General features: G+C 39.8%; 1 protein-coding gene across 2 annotated transcripts in view; it reads left to right on the forward strand.

The window, feature by feature from the left end:
• The window catches only part of Gdpd4 (glycerophosphodiester phosphodiesterase domain containing 4), a 92770-nt gene that overhangs the window by 70038 nt on the left and 1456 nt on the right, over window positions 1-21276 (forward strand). For both annotated transcript variants that reach the window (XM_005379839.2, XM_005379840.2), the window contains 5 exons: window positions 5734-5955; window positions 7100-7254; window positions 9626-9773; window positions 14749-14831; window positions 15731-15783. In XM_005379839.2, the coding sequence (XP_005379896.1) occupies window positions 5734-5955; window positions 7100-7254; window positions 9626-9773; window positions 14749-14831; window positions 15731-15783 (661 nt within the window). The remainder of the gene's footprint in view (window positions 1-5733; window positions 5956-7099; window positions 7255-9625; window positions 9774-14748; window positions 14832-15730; window positions 15784-21276) is intronic.

Raw genomic sequence — 21276 nt, forward strand, 5'->3', positions numbered from 1 at the left:
TTCCTTCCTTCCTTCCTTCCTTTCTTCCTTTCTTCCTTCCTTCCTTTTTTCCTTTCTTCCTTTCTCTTTCTTTTTGAGGCATGGTCTTACTAAATTGCCCAAACTGGCACTGATCTTCCAGCCTCAGCCTCCCAAATAGATAGGATTACAGATGTGTGACACCAAGTCCAGCTATAATGTTTCTTTACTATTCTTTTTAATAACCACAAGATCCTGACTGTGGTAATTTGCAATTTCTTTCTCTTCAGCTGACTAGAGATTCAACAATTATGTTGATTATATTAAAGAAACAGTGCTTCGTGTCATTGTTTTTCTCTATGGATTTTCTACTTTTAATTTGATTGATTTCTGCTCAAATCCGTATTTCTTTTGTTTGAGTTGGGTTTGATTTTACCTTCTTTTTCTAGTTTGTTAAGGTAGAAGCTTAGATTATTGATTTAAATTTTTCCTTAATATAAACATTATTATTATGTTTACCTGTACACCCTGATTCAACTTCATTTGTAGGTTTTGGTATACTGTATTTTAATTTTTATTTGGTTAGAATTTTTTTTTCAGGATAGGGGAATGTATCCAGGGCCTTTGTAACTGAGCTATACCTCCAGCCTTTTAAAAATTTTTTAAATCACTAAAACAGGTGGGGTTTGAGCTTGCAAGTCTCCTGCCTCAGCTTCCCAGAATGCTGGGATTACAGACATGTGCCACTATGCCCCCCTAGAAATATTTTTAAATTTCTCTTCAGCCTTCTTCCTTAACCCATGGGTTGTTTAGGAATATTTTTCTTAAAAACTTCAAAAATTTTGGATTTGCAGATATTTTTATTATTTCTTGCTAGTTTAATTCTGTTCTTACCTGAATATGTATTGTATGACTTCCATTTTTTTATGTTTATTAAGGTTTGACAAATGTTCCTAGTGCATGTGACAAGAAAGTATATTCTGCAGTTGTTGGGTAGAATATTCTATAAATATCATTATGCCAGTGAAGTGGTCATGTTGTTTAACTTGTCTCTATTCTTTTTTGTTTTTTTTCTGGTACTGGAATCGAACTCATGACCTTGCGCTTGCCAGGCAGGCACTGTGCCGCTGAGCTAAATCCCCAGCCCCACTTGTCTCTATTGTTATGGATTTCCTGTCCATTTGTTTTTTCAGTTACTGAGTGAAGGGTGATGAAGTTGATTTGCTACTTTTCCTTTCAGATTTATTTGGTTTTGCAGCACACATTTTGAAGCTTTCTCATTAAGAGAACATATATTTAGGATTGTTAGGTCTCTTTGAAGAATTTGGCCTTTTTCATGATGTATGGTAGGCAAAATAATGGACCCCAAATACCCTGATTCCTGGAACCTATAAACATGTTACCATTTATGATTTTTAAAAATGTCTTCATTGAGGTAGTTGAGATTATGGACATCATGGTTTCATTCAATTTCCATGCTCTGCCTTCTGGTCTAGCAAATTTTTTTTAAAGGAGAAAAGGTTTATTTTGGTTCATAGCTTAAGAAGTTTCAGTCCATGATTGACTGGCTCAGAGGCAGAAACATCATGGTGGAAGGGCATGGTGGAAGAAAGCTGCTCACCTCATGGCAGCCAGGAAGCAGAGAGATCGAAAAAACATCAGAGAGTGAGAGGAATGGGTTGGGCATATGACTATGTTCCCAGGATCTACTATTTCTAACCAACCTCTGCCTTCTGACAACATATTCAGCTATGAACTCATCGATGGAGTAACCCATCAATGAGATTAGTGCTCCCATGATCTAATTATCTGCCAAGAGCCCTACCTCTGAAGACATGAGCCTTTTGGGAGCCTTTTTAAAAAATCTAAACCAAAACATCCCACCCCATCCCCAAATGCTGAAGTCTACCTCATAATACAAAATATATTTAGTCTATTTCCAAGAGTCTCAAAAGTCTTAACAATTTCTACATTGCTCTAAAGTCCAAGTCCAAAGTCAATTCTGACTCAAGACATCTGTAAACCCCTATTAAAAAAAGTTACCTACTGTTATGGTTTATGTCTGTGTGTCCCCCCAATGCCTCATGTGGACATGGGGCAGGCTATTAGAATTGAATGATTGTGGGTGTGAGAGCTACACCAGCCCTGGAGTGGATAGTTTGCATATGTAAGGGAGAGGAAGAAGCTGCTTGGGGGCATTCCTCCCCCATTCTGCCCTGGTGTGTGGCTTGCTGCTTTGCTGTGCTGCCGCCCTGAGATGCAGCCCTCTGCCACGTGCCACTCTGCCTTATAATCTGCCAAGTACGGATTGAAACTTCCATGAACTGTAAGCAAAATAAACCTTTCCTTCCTTAATTTTGGGCATCAGGTATTTTGTCCCAGCAGCGAGAAAAAAGTAACCAAGACACCTACTCTCAAGATACAATGACACAGAGTTAACATCTCCATTCCAAAAGGAAGGACTAGGGAGATAGAAAAGACTCCTATCAAAGCTGTGGAGAAGGACATTATTTGATTAGAATGCACTGAGGACACAATGATTTGTTTGTTAGAGTTTCTTAATATAAGGCTTTATTATACATTCTGGATTAACCTTCAGTTTAAGATCCTCCTGTCTCAGCCTCTTGAATGCTGAGATTATAGGCATGTCTTAGGTGATCCTTTAATTATTCTTGCTAAAATGTTTGGTATCTGCCCATTTGTCCTAGCCAAGTCCTTGGTTCTTGCTCAATAAAAGGTGACTGAATTTGGTATTTAGGAGCAGTCAATCCTAGAGGCTGCTAGGTCCTGATCACAGAATTTTGGCTCTTGTGGTTTGATGTTTTTCTTACTTTTCTTATACATCTGCGGGCACCTAGTTCAGGGGATCTGCTCACCCTGGACAGAGTTGGAGGAGAAGTCTGACACAAAGCAAGATCAAAACCCAGTAGGATAAACATCAAATCCTGTAACTCCATGTCCAGCATCCAGGATATGTGATAGTGAGGTGTGTAATCCAGAGAGCTTAGGCAGCCTTGCCTTTGTGGGCTTCCTGGTTGCAGCCCACATGGCCTTTCTCCTGGGCTGATTTTGCTTATTGCTTGTGGATTTCCAACTTCCTGAGTCACCATTGCAGCTTCAGCCTCCCACAGCTTCGTGCATTGATTGCCCTCTTAAGGTCTCCTGTCAGAGACTCCAATACTGTCATGCATAGCCTGGCCTTGCAGCCCTTCCTTGGAAATCTTGGTGGAAGTGTTCATGACCCCATAATGCTTCCATTCTATACGCTTGTAAAAATCAGAATCGCGTGGACAGTGCCAAAGTATGTGACCTGCTTGAGCATTAGTCAGGTCTCTTTTGATCATGGATGAAGTGACCTTTGAGTGCCTGGGGGGCAGAACTCAGGCAAGCACTTCTCTACACACCTTTAAATGAACAGGGCACTTTGGGGGCTCTTGTCAAAGCAACATGTTTCAAACAACTTTATACTTTTACCTCCTTGAGCCTGCAGTAATTGGAGACTGGCCAATTCTTGAGATGTCCTTGAGGTATATTTTTGTTGTTCTGGTGCAAAATACTTGGGTTCCTGTTTTTGTTTGTTTGTTTTATTTTTGTGGTAGCAAGGTATTGAACCCAGGGCTTTTGTCTTGAGCTGTGTCTTCAGCCCTTTTTTATTTTTCGAAACAGAGTTTTGCTAAGTCACTAAGTTACCCAGGTCTTGATCTCCCCAAGACCCTAGACTTGAACTTGTGATCCTCCTGGCTCAGCTCCCAGACTGCTAGGATTATAAGGGTGTGCCACCATGCCTGCCTTGGCTTTTTAATCTTGCTAATTTCTTCAGCAACCACAACTTCTTGGTGCCCCGCTTTACACAAAACTCATTTTCTAGCCAAACTGAAAGTTTTTGCCAGTATTTCAGGTCTCTTGTTCCCATTTTTCACTGTGGATATGGCTAAAAGCAACCAACAATATTCCTGACACCTTTAAACTCAGCCTCACATGAAGTTTTAAGATGTGGACAAAATGTAGACGAATGCTTTGTCAGACTGTAACATGAATGCCCACGAGTCCAACTCCCAACAAAATCCTCATTCCCATGTGAAACTTCCTGAGAGCAGTCTTTACTTTCCACATTCCCCTAAGCATTCTGGTCATCTGAGACCAACAGAATTGCCTACCAATCTCTACTTTCAGCCTTCTAGGATTTCTTCAGCCTGATTCTCCAGTCTCTTCTCACACATTCTGAACCACAAGGTCAGGTATACTTACAGCAACAACCCTACCTCTGTGTTAACAACTTTCAGTAAGTTGTATTTCTGTTGCTGTAACAAAGTACCTGACAAACACAATTTAAAGAGAAAAGGTTTATTTTGGCTCACAGTGTCAGACATTTCGGGTTGGCTGGCTCCAAGGCAAAAACATGAAGGCAGAAGGACACAGCAAAGGAAAGCTACTCACGGGCTGGGGATTTAGCTCAGCGGCAAAAGCACCTGCCTGGCAAGCGCAAGGTTGTGAGTTCGGTTCCAGGTACCAGAGAAAAACCAAAAAAAAAAAAAAAAAAAAAAGAAAGCTGCTCATCTCATGGCATCCAGTCTGCAGGACTAGTCTAGCAACTTTATGGGGGTGGGGGGTTGCTTATGATATACATGAGAAAGGGTGGCTCATTTAGGAAGGTAAGGGGAGGAGGAGAAGAAATGGAAGGAGAGGAATGAGAATGATGATGAAGTTGCATAGAGAAAAAGAAATGTTACTTGAGTTTTAAGAAAATGTGAGGTAGCTACTGCTTCCTGCTCCTACAAATGACCTAAAACCGGCAAGTGATAATAGAGCAGTAGACATCTATGAAATTTAACATATAACATAAGTGGAGCCTGCCATGTATAAGGTGAAGTGCTGTGCCCTACAAAGAATATACAACGGTTCCTACTATGAGAGATTTTTATTCCAGTAAGAATCAATAGAGAATAAATGAATCATGTGCTTTTCTGTGCATGAATCATGCTCCAAGACCCTATAAATATTTTATAATACTTAGCTTTCAACCTAATCCTAAGGAGTACATAGATTACCCTTCCACTTTGATGGAGTAAATGATGAAGACTGAAAATTTAAATTATTTTTCCAAGGTTGTACAGCAAGAATCATATTGAGCAAGGATTTGAACTAGGGTCTAAGAATCAGACAAATGACTATGCAAGGTAGAATGAGACAGACATTTATAGAGGCATAAAAATGGGCCATCAGGGCTTAAAGGCCATTGAACTCTAGCTCAGGAATATTTAAAGAAAGCTTCATGAAAGGAGTAGCATTTGAACAGGCTGAGAGTAGGATTTTAGCAGGAGGCTATTGGCAAAGAAGGCAAATAAGGGAGGAGTATAACAAGGATTGAATCTATTTCCTTTGGAAGTCAAAACATATATCCTTTTCATTACACAAAACTAAAGCAGTGAGAACACATGCATGAAGACAGTGTGACTGAAAGGGATGTATTAGTCTGAATTACAAAACAAAAGGCTATAAAGGAAGACCAAGATAAAAGCATTGAAGACCTTCAATACAAACACAAGAAGTCCTAGGAGATAGAGAAAATCATTCGAATCAGCATAGTTACCCATGGAGATTACATTTTCTTTCTCTTCTTGGCAATGCTTATCTCAGAACTAGCATTTCAGAGGGCATAAGGGATTGAGTGGAAATGGAACAAAACAGAAGTAGAGCTGCGTGGGGATAAAACAGAAGAACTGGAAAATACTTCTGATGGGAATCAATGTTTTTCTTTGATGTATTTATTTTTAGACCAGACCATATTTCAATATGGATTATCTAACAGAGGAAGATAAAAAACGAGCAAGTAACCAGTCAATTCCACAGCTAGCTGATTTATTGAATCTTGCAAAAAAGGAAAAAAAATTTGTGATATTTGATCTTTTTGGTCCTCCACCAAAACATCCTCTCAGAAACACGTATGTCCGTCGGGTAGTAAGCGTGATCCTTGCTTCTAAAATTGAACAACATCTGGTATGTCTATCTTAGTATTTATGGTCAAGATTGGGAGGTGTGGGTTGTGTGTTCCAGGAGAACAGTAGTTCAATTTGACCTATCTTTTCAGTATTTTCTGGGATTCTTAAATAATTTTTTTCTCTATGGGAAATAAAATTATGCATATATTTTTGAGACAGGGTCTCACTCTGTAGTTCAGGCTGGCCTTGAGCTCACTACATAGCCTGGATTGTCCTCAAATTCATGGCAATCCTACTGCCTCTGCCTCCCATGTGCTGGGATTGCAGGCAGGTGCCACCACATGCAGCTGCAAGATTATTTTGTATACATCTACATGCAGCTATCCGAGAATGCGCTAGTTGAATTTATCTCAGTGCAGGAGAATGTTGAGATTGTTTGCTATTCCAAGCCAAGGGAAATATCAGTACCTTGTTGAAGAGGAACATGTATAATTATTATGTGATGTGACCTGCACCATCACCAACATAGGTCTAGTAGAGTTACTAAAGCTCTGAGGATTAGCCTTGATCAATGCTATGGAAATACAGCTGGTTCTTACTAGAAATCTGTTTATCATGTTTTCAGAACCAAAACTACATGTGAATTGTCAGTTGTTCCAAATCACTTAAATTGTCAGTATATAAAAGTGCTATGGGTGAAGAAATAGATATATATTATGAAATGGAACTATTTCCACAGATGATTAATAACAGCAAACCTAGCGATAGGAAATAACTCATCTTAAAGATTATTTTTAGCACTAATCAGAGATTTTTTGGATCCCCATCTTTTATCCATATCTACCAACTTTACCAGCCTCTTTCCTTTTTTTCTTTTTGGACTAGGGATTGAGTCTGGAGCATTGTGCATGGTAGGCAAGTGCTCTACAACTGAGCTTTATCACCAGTCCTCATCAACTTTTTAAAATACTAGTCTCTCTATACACCTTGGGCTTTGACCCTGGGAAAATTCAGCTCCAAGAAAACCCTGGGTCTCATCGTAAGAGTTCATCAGACAGCATTAGGCTAGACTGACTGTTCCACTAAGGGCTAAAATCTTCCTCTGCTTTTTATAGACTACCGCCAGTGTTAGGATGGAGCTCCATCCCTCTCTCTGGGGCTATTTATAATTAGATAGCTAATTATCTTGTTTCTCCTTATAGATTTTTTGGTTGCCAGGTCATGATAGAGATTATGTCAGATACATGGCCCCTGGTTTTCAGCATGTGGGCCGTTTATTCTCTATTGAACGCCTTACAAAAGAAAATATCAGTATAATAAATGTTGACTACAAAAGGTTATTCCACAATGGATTGAAGTAAGTAACCATACCTCTCTTGGCCTGTGTTGCCTTACTGGTACAAAACATACGTATCCCCTAAGCTGTTTAATTACCCCTTCTCATATTAGGACTTCTTTGTGTGATTATCTTTTTTAGTTCCTCTACTTTCTCCTTTCTGCCTCTCCATCCTTTCCTCTAGCAGACATTACTAAGTGTAGACTATTCTCCCCCCCAAAAATAGATTTGAGCTCCTCCTCCTTTGTGCTATAATCTCTCATCATATAATACACTTTAAAAATTTTTTTAATACATGTTTGCAGTGTATAATGATTGCATTCATTGTGGGGAGATGGTACATGATATAACACATCTTATTTCTTTTTATTCCTTTACTGCTTTCAATCCCTCTCCATCCATATCTTGGTTCCCTACCTTATGCAAAAGATCTGTCACCCTATTTTGTACACTATCTTTTATTTTCCTCTATAATTTATTTATATTTTGGGTTGCTCATATAAGAAATCCATTTTCCTACTCACATTAAAGTTTGTCTTTCTTTATGGCAGAGTATTACTCCATTGTATATAAATACCACATTTTCTTTATCCTTTCATCTGTTGATGGACATATAGACCTCCTTCAAGATTTAGCTATTAGGAATTAGGCTGCTATAAATATGGATACATATGTATCACTGTAATGTATCTTTAACTCCTTCTTAAAGATACCTAGAAGGAAAATAGCTGGTTTGAATAGAATTTACGGTTTTAGTTTTTTGAGACTCTCCATGCTGACTTCCATAGTGGTTGTGTTAGTTTACACTCCCACCAAGAGTGTAGAAGTGTTCCCTCTTCACTGCAGCCTTACCAGCATTTATTGTTTTTTGATTAAGTTTCTGCAATTCCTTATTAATATATATAAATATGGTTGATTTTTTAGTTTTTGTTTCAAAAGGCACAAGGAAGTAACTTTCTACTATTGTTTCCTAATTGAAAAACATTTGTAATTAGGTGATCCTTAGAATTATATTAGAGATAGTTCTTACACATTAAGTAGTTGAGGGGCTGGGGATTTAGCTCAGCGGCAAAGCGCCTGCCTGGCAAGCGCAAAGTCATGAGTTCAATTCTTGGTACCAGAAGAAAAATGAAAAACACATTAAGTAGTTGCCACCACTCCCCTGCAAAGGAGATATTATTCTTCTTCAGTTTATAAACTGAGGCTGAGAGTATGCCACATGAGTGTATGGCAGAGCTAGTGCTCATAACAGGCTTGCACAGAGCAGTTTCCAATATGACATACTGGGGCTGGGGATTTAGCTCAGCGGCAAAAGCGCCTGCCTGGCAAGCGCAAAGTCGTGAGTTCAGTTCCTGGTACCGGAGAAAAACCAAAAACAAACAAACAAACAAAAAAACCAATATGACATACTTTGTTGGGGTTAAAAATTTTGAAAGTACTGCCATGGTATTTTTTGTGAGAATTGAATCCCTGAAAGTAGCAACTTGACTAGAATTACTCGATGTGTTTCTTTACTTATTTTCTTCCTGTTCTACAGCCTTAGAAAAAATTGGGTTTTATTCACTTGACTCAATTCTTATAAAAACTCTGCATATTTGAAATGTAAAATGTTCACTAGATTGGTATTTATTTTGTATGTTCAACTAATACTTTGGAGCCGGGTATTGTACTAGGCCTGTACATACAAGAGATAAGTAAGACATAGTTTCTTAAATTACTTATGGTCAAGTATAAGAAGAGTGATGGGTGAGCAGATCATTAAGAGGTAATAAATGCTGGGATGCAAGTAAAGGCAGGTGCTACTATAGCATGCCAGAGGAAGCCTACCGCAGCTTGTAGAAGCCAGCTACTATATTAAAGGGTCCGGGACTATGAAAATTGGTTTTCACAACAGTAGGTTGAAATTGACTTGGAAATTTTCACATATTACAAATAGGGCCAGGGTGCCCCCATTCTTTTTTCTCTTTCTTTCTTTCTTTCCTTCTTCCTTCCTTCCTTCTTTCCTTCCTTCCTTCCTTCCTTTCTTCCTTTCTTTCTTTCTTTCTTTCTTTCCTTTCTTCCTTTCTTCCTTTCTTTCTCCCTTTCTTTTTCTCCTTTTCTCTTCTCTTCTCTCCTCTTTCTCTCTCTCTTCTTCTCTCCCTCTCTCCTCTTTTCTCCATCTCTCTTCTTCTCTTTCACTAAATTCCAGCTCACCATTGCTGTTACAGAAGCAGAGGTACTAGATCCAGTTCTTTATCTCACAGCCCTGTCACTGTGAACTATAAAGTGTCCCTGGATCAGTCCCTCCTGATGATTTAGTCAACAGCCTTTCACAGACGTGGTGGCTGCTCCTCTGTTAGGTACTGAGAGCAAAGTGGGTCTAAATCCCCTGGCGGTTCTGTTTTTGTTCCAGGGATTATAAGGCAGCAAACATCAATATAAATTTGTACCTCGTCAATGAGCCTTGGATTTTCTCGCTAGCCTGGTGTTCCAGAATTAACTCAGTGACAACAGACAACATTCCAATCCTGAGTCAGCTTACTCGCCCCCACTTCTTCATGGTGAGCTGCTTGTCCAAATTGTTCTTTTAAGCCTGGCCTCACAGTGGTCTATGCCCTCTACCCCTGCGTTAGAAACTGCACAGTCTCCTGGAAGCTACTCAAGAGCAGAAACTTCCATGATACTGGAAATGTGGCATTCACCATTTTTTCACCCAAATCCTCCTGTGATTTTCATTTATTGAATCGATATAGTCTGCTTTACACGCAGTATGTAATTCAACCCTCTGAGCTGGCTACTATTGTTATTATCTCCATGAAGAAACTGAGAACAAAGACATCTTTGCACACGACCTCATGATGTAAGATTCAGAATGTGGTCTGACTCCAGAGCTGTGTTATTGCAGCCCCGCATTCCTAGAGGTACAGCTACAATGGACAATGGCATGGGATGTGGGAAGAAAATGAAGTGTACTTGACTCTAAAGTCAAAACTGTGCCTTGGGTAGATGCTCTTGAAGAGGTAAGCCATGTTTAGCTGCCTACCCTGGTATCTTGTTCTATCCCTTCTGTTCCTCATTGTCAGAAGCTTGGGGACCTGAAGACCTGGTTACAGTCCCAACTGAATTCCATCACTTATTAGCTGTGGAGGGAGACTAGGCCAGCCACTTATTAGGACAGAGGCTGTCTTTCTTATCTGTATGCAGATTAGGTTGAATGAGTGGGGCACAATAGCACACAGCAGAGAATGGGTTTTTCTGTTTGTTTTTGTTTTATTTTAAAGATGTGTTGTGGTCTGGGGCTTTTGCAAGAGGAACAATGTAATACAGGATACATATTTTATAAGATTATTTATAATAGTCACCCAAAGAATCATAGAGTGCAAGAAATCTGTCCACACTAAATACCAAAGAATCCAGCTGAGGGCCTGGATCCCACGGTAATGTCTTGCATGAGTCCAGCTGAAGATCTAGAGCCCAAACAGTGCTTCCCAGGAGTCCAGCTGGAGGCCAAGAGTCCCCAACAATATTTCATGCAGGCTTGTTCCACGGATCTGTGCTGGGAAGGCCCAAAGGCCAGTAGTGGAAGCCAGAAAGTCTAATGCCAGTGGGATGAAGGATCTGTGCTAGCAGGCTGAAGGATCTACACTGGAGCCAAGAAGCCATGCTCAAAGTAAGAAGCAGAGCTCCCCTGAAAAGTACCACAGGCATCCTCAGCAACAGTGAAATTCCAAGCTCCTCTGATTATCAGGACAGCCGGGTTCCCATTAGGAAAGCCAAAGCAACAAGCTTCTCCAGCAGACTGAGCAGTGCACCATCTTCCCCTCAGGAGCCAGGAAACCATGTTCAAAGTGAAGACCAAAGCTCCCCAAAGTGAACCAAAGCCATTCTCAGTGACAACAAGGTCCTGAGCACCTTGGATGATAACAGCTGAGTTCATCAGGAGAACCAGCATCACAAGCTCCTCCAAGAGAACCAACAGCTTGTAACAGTACCCCATAGCTTCTACCAGCTCCCAACAGCCAATCTCCTTCTCCAGTTCTGTCTCTTATGCTGCTGGCAACAATCCTCAGGTGGGGCTCCCACACCCAGCACCACGCTGGTTCAATTCAGCTGAGTGTTACAAGTTGACCACCAGTTGTCTGTCCACCACAAGACCAGATATTATTATGTCGTCTGGGCTGACCTTGAACTCTTAGGTTCAAATGACCCTTCTACCTCAGCCTCCAAGAAGCTGGGAGTACATGCCACCATACCTAGCTAGAAAACAGTTTAATTTTGCTCCTTAAATTTAAAACCTTAGGCAGAGAAACCTGCAGTGGGCTGGGGGAGTTGCATTGTCCTCCCCACACCTCTACTCTCACTGGTCCCTGTTTCTGACCTGTTCAGAGTCTGGACTAGGAGACCTGGGATCAGGGTCAGGCACACAATCCCGTGGGGCCCGTACTATGTGGAGGCTCTCTGGTAGGAATACAGAGCTGCTGACTCCTTTCTCTGGTGAATAACTATGAAGGGAGCCTCGGATGACAAAATCCTCAGTGCAGGGGAAGTCTTTCTACCTGTCTGACCCCTATACAACTTTCCTTAATGTGTATACCATATATTTTTGTAACACTTTTGTTTTTTAGAATTGATTGTAAAAGTAAAGTTATTCATTATATAAAATTCAATTGTGGAAATGTTCAATTTGGAAAACAACCCACCCTCCCTAATCCTATCTCCCTGAATCACTAATGTCTCAAAGTTTGGGAAGTACACTTTTACTTATATGATGCTGTTTTTTCATTTCAGTACTTGAACTGATAGTAAATTCATATGACTCAGAGTTCAAAAAGCATAAAAGGATGTAAGGTTAAAAAAAAGAAATATTCCCATCTAGCCTGGGCTTTTTCTTAAAGGAATAGTGTAGTGTGTCCTTTTGTTTAGAGAGGCAGGGCTTTTGTAGGCAGCTCACACTCTGGAGTTAAGATTGTGCATGCACCGTATGAACCTGGAAATAAGAATTAATCTGTCTGTACCTGCTTTGTTGTTTTTAAGTTGGAGACGATAGTAAAATAGAAGCACTTTTATCCAATGCAATATGGTCTAACCACTGGTCTGTTAATTGAGAAAGCTAAGGTAGATAAATCATTAAAAAGATACACTGTATCAGATAGCTTTAAATGCTTACCAAAAACCACCTAAAGGCCCAGGATATAGCCCAGAGGCACAGTGCCTGCTGGGCAAGCATGAGGTCCTGAGTTCAATTCCTGGTACCCTCCCCCCAAAAAAGCCACCCAAAACTTAGCATCTTAAAATTCATTTCAGTAGGCCTTACGTTCTGTATGATGACTAAGTGGTCCCTCTGTTCTAAGCCTGTAAGGTTAGGTTGAATGGTCTATGTTTAGGATAGCCTCATTGATTTGTCTGGAGTCTCACCTGGGATGACTCAGGTCTCTGTGGCCACATATCTTCAAGGAAGCCAGCCTGAGTGTGTTCCTCTGGTGACAGTGAGTTCCCAGCAGCAAGAGAGGGCAAACCCCAATGCACACACGCTTTTCAGTGTTCCCCCAGTGTTTGATAATCTTCCACTGGCAGAGAAAGCCACATGTCCAAGTCCGGATACAAGGTCTCTAGACTTCACATTTTGATGGGTGGCACAGCTAAGCCACGTTGTTTAGGAGCCGGCATATAGGTCTGGAAGGAATATTGTGGTCATTATAGTATACAGTATATAACACACACACTCCTCAACACATTTTAATTTAAAATTCATTCACCTTTTGACAGACAAAACCTTTTCTTATTGGATACTTTAGCTGATTGAGTTTTATATTCTCTTACTTATTTAAACATCCAAATGAACTAAACATGCCTATGGCTTTTAATTTTTGTTTCTTTAAAAGGGAACAAGGCCAGGTATGGTGGCTCACGCCTGTAATCCCAGCACTCAGGAGGCTAAAGCAGGAGGATTGCTGCAAGTTTGAGGCCAGCCTGGGCTGCAAAGTGAGCTCAAGGCCAGCCTGAACTGCATAGCAAAACCCGGTCTCAAAAAGAAAAAAAAGGAACAAGAATGTAAAGTCACTGGAGAAACAACCAGAATGAGGAATCAACCTAGGTCTAATAGTCTCCCTACCTTAATTTCTCAGTGTTTCACTCATACCCAATCGAACTGCAGTTTATACTTTTAAGGACATATTTTGTCTTCATTAAGCTTTAAAAATCATTTGACTTAGTTTTCTTGAAAATGACATCCTTCTGGGCTGGGGATTTAGCTCAGCGGCAAAAGCGCCTGCCTGGCAAGTGCAAGGTCATGAGTTCGGTTCCCGGTACCAGAGAAAAACAAAAACAAAAACAAAAACAAAAACAAAAAAAAAAAAGAAAATGACATACTTCTTTTCCCTCATATTTTGTAAATTTGACCAACACAATCGCACAATTACAGTAAGAAATTCAGGCAACCTGTGGTTAAGCCATTTGGGAGCAAGGACCACTGATGCTTGGTGAACATTCAGCTTGCCCTGGTGGGCATCCTGGAGCAATCGGCAGACCAAAGCATCAGTGCATTTTCCAGAAGGGACTAACAGCCTCAGTTTAGTGGAAACTGGAATTGAGCTTCTAACAGACTTAGCTAGTAGGGCTATTGTGATGATGAAATGTGAAAATATACCTAACGTGGTGAAAATGCTTGCCTACTGATGAACATGGCCTTAGAATACTTACCAGGCTCCCAAGAAGCACTTATTAATTGCTGTTATCATTGTCATGATTATTAAAGTTGTCATTAATATTATTATTCAGCCCAAAGAAGGCCCTTGGGGTAGGGTGGGGAATGGTCTGAGAAAGAGCAAAAAGCATAAGCCCCAGTGGTATCAAACAAAACTGGAAGAGGAGCAAGAAAGGTGGGAATGGAGGGAAAGATCAAGCCAGGGGATTATAAAACTCATATTAGCAGATGAGGAGACAGAGCTTGGGAAGTAGGTGATTTGAATAAAGAGCATGGAGCAGTGGGCATGTAGGTAAAAGGGAATTAGAGTTCAGCATATTTATTTGAAGATTGATGATTCAGAGACGTGCTTCCCAAGTGCTGGTTCACAGACTAGGTGCTTCAGCATCACCAGGAGTACATGTTAAAACAGAGCTTTAACTGGTCTGTAGTTAGACCCAGGACGCTTTATTACTGAAAGCTGGAAGATTTGGCTGTGGAGACAGGTGTAGGAAGCTTTGTCATGAAAACATAGAGTACTGCAAGTCAAGAAACCTGGGCTGGAATCCTGGGTGCAGAACTGAATTGCTGTTTGATTTCTCTGAGACTTCCTCAGACCTCTGTCCTGAGGGTGGAGGGAGATAAGGGTGAGGAGTGCTTTATTCCTTGGTAAGCCCCTGCCTGCGTGATGGTAAAGTTAGGATACCTGCAGATCATCTGTACTGAGACTCTTGCACCTGTTCTGTTCCACTTCCTCTTTCCTCTCAGCCTAGGCAGCAGAGCAAGGGACTTGGCCCATATAATCCCAAATCCTTCCAATTATAAAGTTTTAAAATTTCCGTTGTGTTTTGCAGACTCCGCGGTTCTATATGGCCATATGGGTCTTGTTGGACATTGTTTCTGCGGTTATCATCTCTGCCATCTTTTATTTTCACTGGTAAGTATATATCTGTAACTTTAAATGAAGTTTTTCCAAAATAAAAGTAATAAATGTGTTCTTATAGAAATGTGAGAAGAAACAGTTACATTCTTCCTGTTACCCTCCATGGAAAGACAAGAGCTACGATGCAAATCTCTCATTTCTTCTCATGCTGCCTGCAATTCCTCACACGCCTTCCTCCTTCCCAGCACAAGACAGTATTTTCAGGGTGATGAGTGTCACTGGAGCTTAATTGAGTCTGTTAGGATAGATTCACTGTAGAGCAGTTAAAAGACAGGGCATGAATCCACGACCAGGAAGCCGGAGTTTCAGCACTGGCTGTGCCCCTTGATTGCTGAGTGACTTTAAGAAAATCACTGTCCCCTCTGGGCCATACTCTTTATTTGCCCAAGAAATTGATTTTTGCTAACCTTGCAGGGCAAATGCTACAGGATTACAAGTTTAAAGGTAGAAGAGGGAGGGAAAATCCTGGAAGGAGAAAGTTAGAGGAAACCATGGTTCTTTAGTTAGAGGAGGATCATCGTTTCTTGATTTATGACTTATCCTTTAAAGGAGCAAGCACAGGCCCTCTGCTTCAGTGAGACTTTGACTGGATAAAGTTTCTTTTTTGCTAAGTGTATTGGTACACTTTGGATATACATAACAATCATATTCATCATAGGGAATTTGTACCCGTACATGATGTATTTTGATTCATCTTTTTTTCCCCAAACCCCTCTCCTCCCTTCAAACCTTTTCCCCTTCCCTATTTACAAAGCTTTGTTTCCATTTTATCCTTTTTTTAAAAATCATTTCTTTTCTCCTTTTCCCGTCCCTGATAAAGATTCTTTTCTGGCCACTACCTTGTTTTTTTAGAAAGAGGGCTGTGAGTTTATGGATGGTCTGCTTCCTTCTAGGTGGAGAGAGCTCAAAGAAGAAAAGTTGCTTGAAGCCTCCAGAACTTTCAGAGGTAAAGTCAGAGGCCTTGCCCTTCCTCTTCCTACATCCCTACTCATTGCTTCCAGAAGACAGGGTTTGCTTTTTTTTTCCTTTTTTTGATACTGAAAATAGAACTCAGGACCTTGTGCTTGCCAGGCAGGTACTGTGCCACTGAGCTATATTCCTGGCTCAGGGTTTGTTTTTCGTATCTCTGATAAGAGCTAAGGGTATGTGGGAAATATGGGGTGTGGGGACCAGGGAGAAGTTAGGAGGTACTGAATAATCAGTCCTCCCTGTATCCTTGGGGCCCAGCCAAGGATTCAACCCAGTACCAGTGAAAAATGCTTGACAAAAGAAGGTTATGTTGTTGCTGCATTAAATAGTCAGGGCTGTGATGGTTGTGTCTGCACCAAACATGTACACACTTGCATTTTTGTCATTAGACCTCTGTCGCTTAACAATGGGGATACATTGTCAAACTGTGCAAACATTATAGAATGTATTTAACACAAATGTATATGGGTATGGTGTATATATACACCATAGAGTGTAGGTCTGTGTGTGTGTGTGTGTGTGTGTGTGTGTGTGTGTGTGTGGGAGAGAGAGGGAGAGAGAGAGAGAGAGAGAGAGAGAGAGAGAGAGAGAGAGAGAGAGAGAGAAAGCCTATTGCTCCTGGGACCGTGATAAACAAAACAACATAATAATAAACCAAGCACAAGAGAATATTATGCAATAGAGACATAAATATGAGGTGTATGAGTTTTCTGCTGCCATAACACAGTAGGCTGTTTTCAGTAAACTTTTTTTATAAGTAGGTGGAGTACATTCTAAAATAATTATTAAAAGTACAGTACAGTAAATACATTTTATGTATTTACTGTACAGTGAAATAGTCATTTATTATCATCAAGTATATGTATTGTACATAATTATGCAACTAGTAGTAGAGTAGGTTCGTTTATACCAGCATCACCAGAAACGTATATTGTGCTCTGATTTTATGATAGGTACAATGTCACTAGATGATAGGAACTTTTCAGCTTCATTATCTTATGGGATCTCTGCCATATAGACAATCTATGATTGACTGAAGTGTTACGCAGCAGGCCCATGAGTGTACTTCCTAAACAACACAGTTTAGCAGCTATTTACAGAGCGTTTATAACATATTAGGCACTACAAGTATTCCAGAGATAAGGCATATAAGAGGAAGTATGTAGGTCTGTTTTATATAAGAGACTTGCAGAGTCTGGTGACCTTGAGAATGCAATAAGCAGTCTCCTGAAGATACCAGGGGATGACTGTACAAGCTACCACAGATTCTGGAGGATCCCTTACACCAGTCTTTAGACTTTGGGTGGCATCATCTAAACAATGAGATCCCTTGGAAGATTTCAGGCATGGGTGCTTATTTGTTCATGTATATATTCCATAATTATTGAGTACCTACCTTGTGCCAGGCACTCCAAGAGAGATCGAAGATCACTGAAAACTGTAGAGGTTAGCCCAAGAGATAGGAGGGCTGGCCTACAAAGACCAATTAAAAATGCAGGCAAAGGTAGCAGTTGACACATTGGGCCAGGCACCTAGGTTCATGACGGAGTAGTGACCATGCCCATTAGGGCTGAGTATGCCTAGGAGGCTCCAACTGTGGGTGATGTGTATTTGAGAATAGAGAAAAAAGGCTGCAGAGATACCAAAATGCTACACTGAGTCTAGTCTCTGCATATAGGCAATCAAGAGATGATGAAGGATTTCAAACAAGAGAATATGTTAGATTTCTGTGTGAAGATTTGGAGAAATGTTCATTCAGTAGAATAACTCAGGGGCTGAGGAAGTAACATAGGCCCAGAGAAGGGAAAGAAAATTAGAATTTATTTCTCAGAAGGTTGTGGGGATAGTCACATAGTGAGTTATTACTTTGAGAAGCCAGTGCAGTGTCAAAAGGAAAAGCAAGTAGGCAGAGAAGCCTGTGAAATACAGATTATCATGTCCTTCCATAGTTCCTAGAGCTTTACATAAAGCTACAAAATCATGAGTTAATTTCATTTTGTATGGGAGATAGTGAAGAGCCTAAGATTTTATGCACCAGCTGGCGGAGGGTGGAACTGATGACACACCACTTGAACTGCAAGAATGGATCCACTGGACTATGAAAAAAAGAAGTTTAGAAATTTGAGTAAATTAAATGAAAGTCAGTGCTCTTTTATGTTCTGTAAAACTGAAGGTTTAAGCCAAGTTTACTAAAATCTCAAAGTGCCAGGGAGATCACCACTCTGAGTTTCAGGACTTTTAAGATCACTCCACTTAGGCTGTGTTAAGAAGTCTGAAGGCTGTATTCCAGCTACCTTATGATTATCAACAGTTGCGTTACTAAGCTGGTGGTGCCATAAGTAGCATCATCGATTTAGTGGTATGAACAACAGAAATATATGTTCTCATAGTTTGGGAAGCTAAAAGATCAAGATCAAGATTCTGGCAAATTTGGTTCCTGGTGATAACTTTCTTCCTAATATATAGACAACTGACTTCAGCCTACGTCCTCATGCCATTTCCTCTGATGCGCTTGAAAAGAGAAATGCACTGTTTTTCTTACAAGAACACCAGTCCTATCAGATTAGGGACTCATTATTATGACCTCATTTATCCTTAATTATCAACTTAATAGCAGTATTTCCAAATATAGTCACATTGAGTGTGAAGATTTCAACATATGAATTTGGTGGGTGGGAAGGGAGTTCAGCCTATAATGGTAACCCAGCCAAGAAACAATTCAGGCATAGAACTGGTAAGGAAAGCATTGATGGGAAAGAAGTTTTGAAGGAAAATTTTAAAAACTGTATGAAGTTGAATGGAAGTAACCATAATGCCTTAGAAAAAATATGAAGTTAACTTGACTCTACCCTGCCATATTGAAATGGTCATGAGAAAGTACAGAATAAATGTTAAATGCGTCCTGCTTTTAAGAGTTACTAGCTGCCTGTTAACAGAAACAGATTATGCCTGAGTTAAGCAAAAAGAAAATGTACTGAAAGGCTATTGTGGAATCTCTAAGAGATTCCTAGAAGGTGTAGGACCAAGTTTAGAATCAGAGATGGAACAAGGAAAATTGGACCAAAGCCAGGATCTCAGTAGAAACCACAGCCCAGATCCCTTGAGATTGAGGGGAGTATAATCTTACACATAAAATACAAAGTGCCACACCTTCCCCCATAACCACCTGCACGATGGGCATGGACCGCCACACCTAGGGATGCCATCTCTGCCATCATAAAGCATGCAAGGCCTCTGTCTTCGGTTTTATGCAGTTTCTTATGAAAAGTCTTTAGTTATCTTTGTTCCCATGTAATCTCTGCCTTCCTCTGCCTACTTGTGAAGACTGTTCCTTTTGTTACTGGGCTTTTGTAATTTGATTATGGTGTACTGCAGGAGGTGTGCACATGTGTGTCCCTGTGCACACCTGTCCACATGTGCATATATATGTGTCCTGTTTGGGGTTTGCTGCAATTCTCAGAACTGTGAAAGCATAATTTTATCAAATTGGACATATTTTAGGTATTTTTTAAGAAAAAATTATCTGCCTTTACCTCTGTTCTCTGTTTCTGGAATTCCAATTACACAGATATTAGAAACTATGATATTACCAGTACCCCTTAGGTTACTAAGACTCTATGAACTTTTATTTTAGCCTACTTAATTTTTTTGCCTCATTTTGGATAAATTCCATTACTACTTATATTAGTTTTTATTGCTTTCTAAAAATTACCTCAATCATTAAAACAACATAAATTTATCATCTCACAGTCATAGGCTGTTACTCCTTAGAGTCTTAGGCTGCAATCAGAGCAATAATTGGAGCTCTAGAGTTGGGTCCGCTTCCAAGCTCAGTTACCAGAATGTATCTCCTGATAGTTGTAAGACTGAAATCATTCGTTTTCTTCACAGCTATTGGCAGAATGTTGCTCTTGTCACTAAGAAGCGATTCTTACATCTTAGCCACGTGGTCCATGACAGCTTACTATCTCCAAACCAACACGAGAATATCTCTCTAGTCTGCTATGATGGAGATTTATATAATGTAATCATGAGAAAACTATCCCATGGCCTTTGCCACAAAGCCTACCCAAAGAGTTAAATCCCATCATATTCACAGGCCTCACCCCCCTCAAGGAAAAGGGGAATTATCATACAAGGGATATTTACCAGAGGTTGGGAAACTTGGAGGCTGTCATAGATTCTGACTCCCACTCTATATTTTTAACTTAATTGATGTTTTCTTCCACAGTATCCTTCTTGGTGTTAATTTGTACCCAGTGAAATTTTAATTTCAAGTACTATATTTTTCATTTCTAAAAGTTCCATTTGGTTCTTTGTAACAGCTCCCATTTCTTTCCTTGTGTTCATGTCTCCTTTAAATATATGAACATAGTTACAATAGCCGCTTTCATAGTCTTGTTTCATAGTGCTACCATCTCTACTTCTGAGTCTATTTCTATTATCTAATATGGATCATATTTTCCTATAAGACATATACAAAACAAATAGCAAAGTGACAGAATTCCCTCTTTATTAGTAATTACTCTAAGTGTAATGGATAAAACTCCTAAAGATAGAAATTGGCCAAGTAGATTTAAAAAGAATGATCAAACTACTGTATATGCTAGCGACAGGAGACTTACGTTAGAGCCCAGAACACAAACAGATTGAAAGTTGTAAGGTTATAAAAAGATATCCCAAGCAAATCATAAGCCAAAGAGAGCAAGAGTAGTTATGATACTATGAGACTAAACAAACTGACCAGAAAAACCCTCCCAAAGAAGGAGATGTAGTTCTCGAAAATGATAAAACTTTACTGAGAAGACCCAAGTAATTGGAGTAATACGTCATGTTCATAAACTGCAAAACCTAATATCATAAAGATACTAGTTCTCATTAATTTGACCTACATGCAAATTCAAGTGAAACAAAAGTCCCCTTTCCTCCTGTGAAGTTGACAAAAAAATGAAGTGATGTATGCTGCTATTTCTTCCAGAGTGAAATATACTGTGGGAAATAGTAACTTTGGAGTTCTGGGCTTCTTTGCACTCTCGTTTGTTTTTGGATTTCTGACCCCACAGTTCCTCACCATATTGCAAACTTTTCAATAATTTTAAGATGTTTCCTTGTTTTTGTATATCATCCAGTTTTTCGTTCTTTCATAGAGGCTTGGTCTCAAAGTCCTAGCTCCATTATTAGAAATATCTACTATCTATTTTTTCTTTCAGTCAGATGATAATTATTTATGCAGAATTTAATATGTGACAGACACTTCTGAGAACTATGTACATAGCAGCAAGCAAGACAAAGTAAGTCTCTGTCTTTATTAGGTCTCAATCTAATTGAGGATGTATTCATTTTTTTATTTTAAAGAGAAAAGAAGAAAAACCAATTTACAAATACAAAGACATAAACAAAAACAACACAAAAACAATTTAAAAATACAGAATTTCAAACACAGTGGTAGGAAATTAATAATGGTTGTTGT

Source organism: Chinchilla lanigera, unplaced genomic scaffold, assembly GCF_000276665.1.
Source record: "Chinchilla lanigera isolate Chin_1 unplaced genomic scaffold, ChiLan1.0 scaffold00013, whole genome shotgun sequence".
NCBI lineage: Eukaryota > Metazoa > Chordata > Mammalia > Rodentia > Chinchillidae > Chinchilla > Chinchilla lanigera.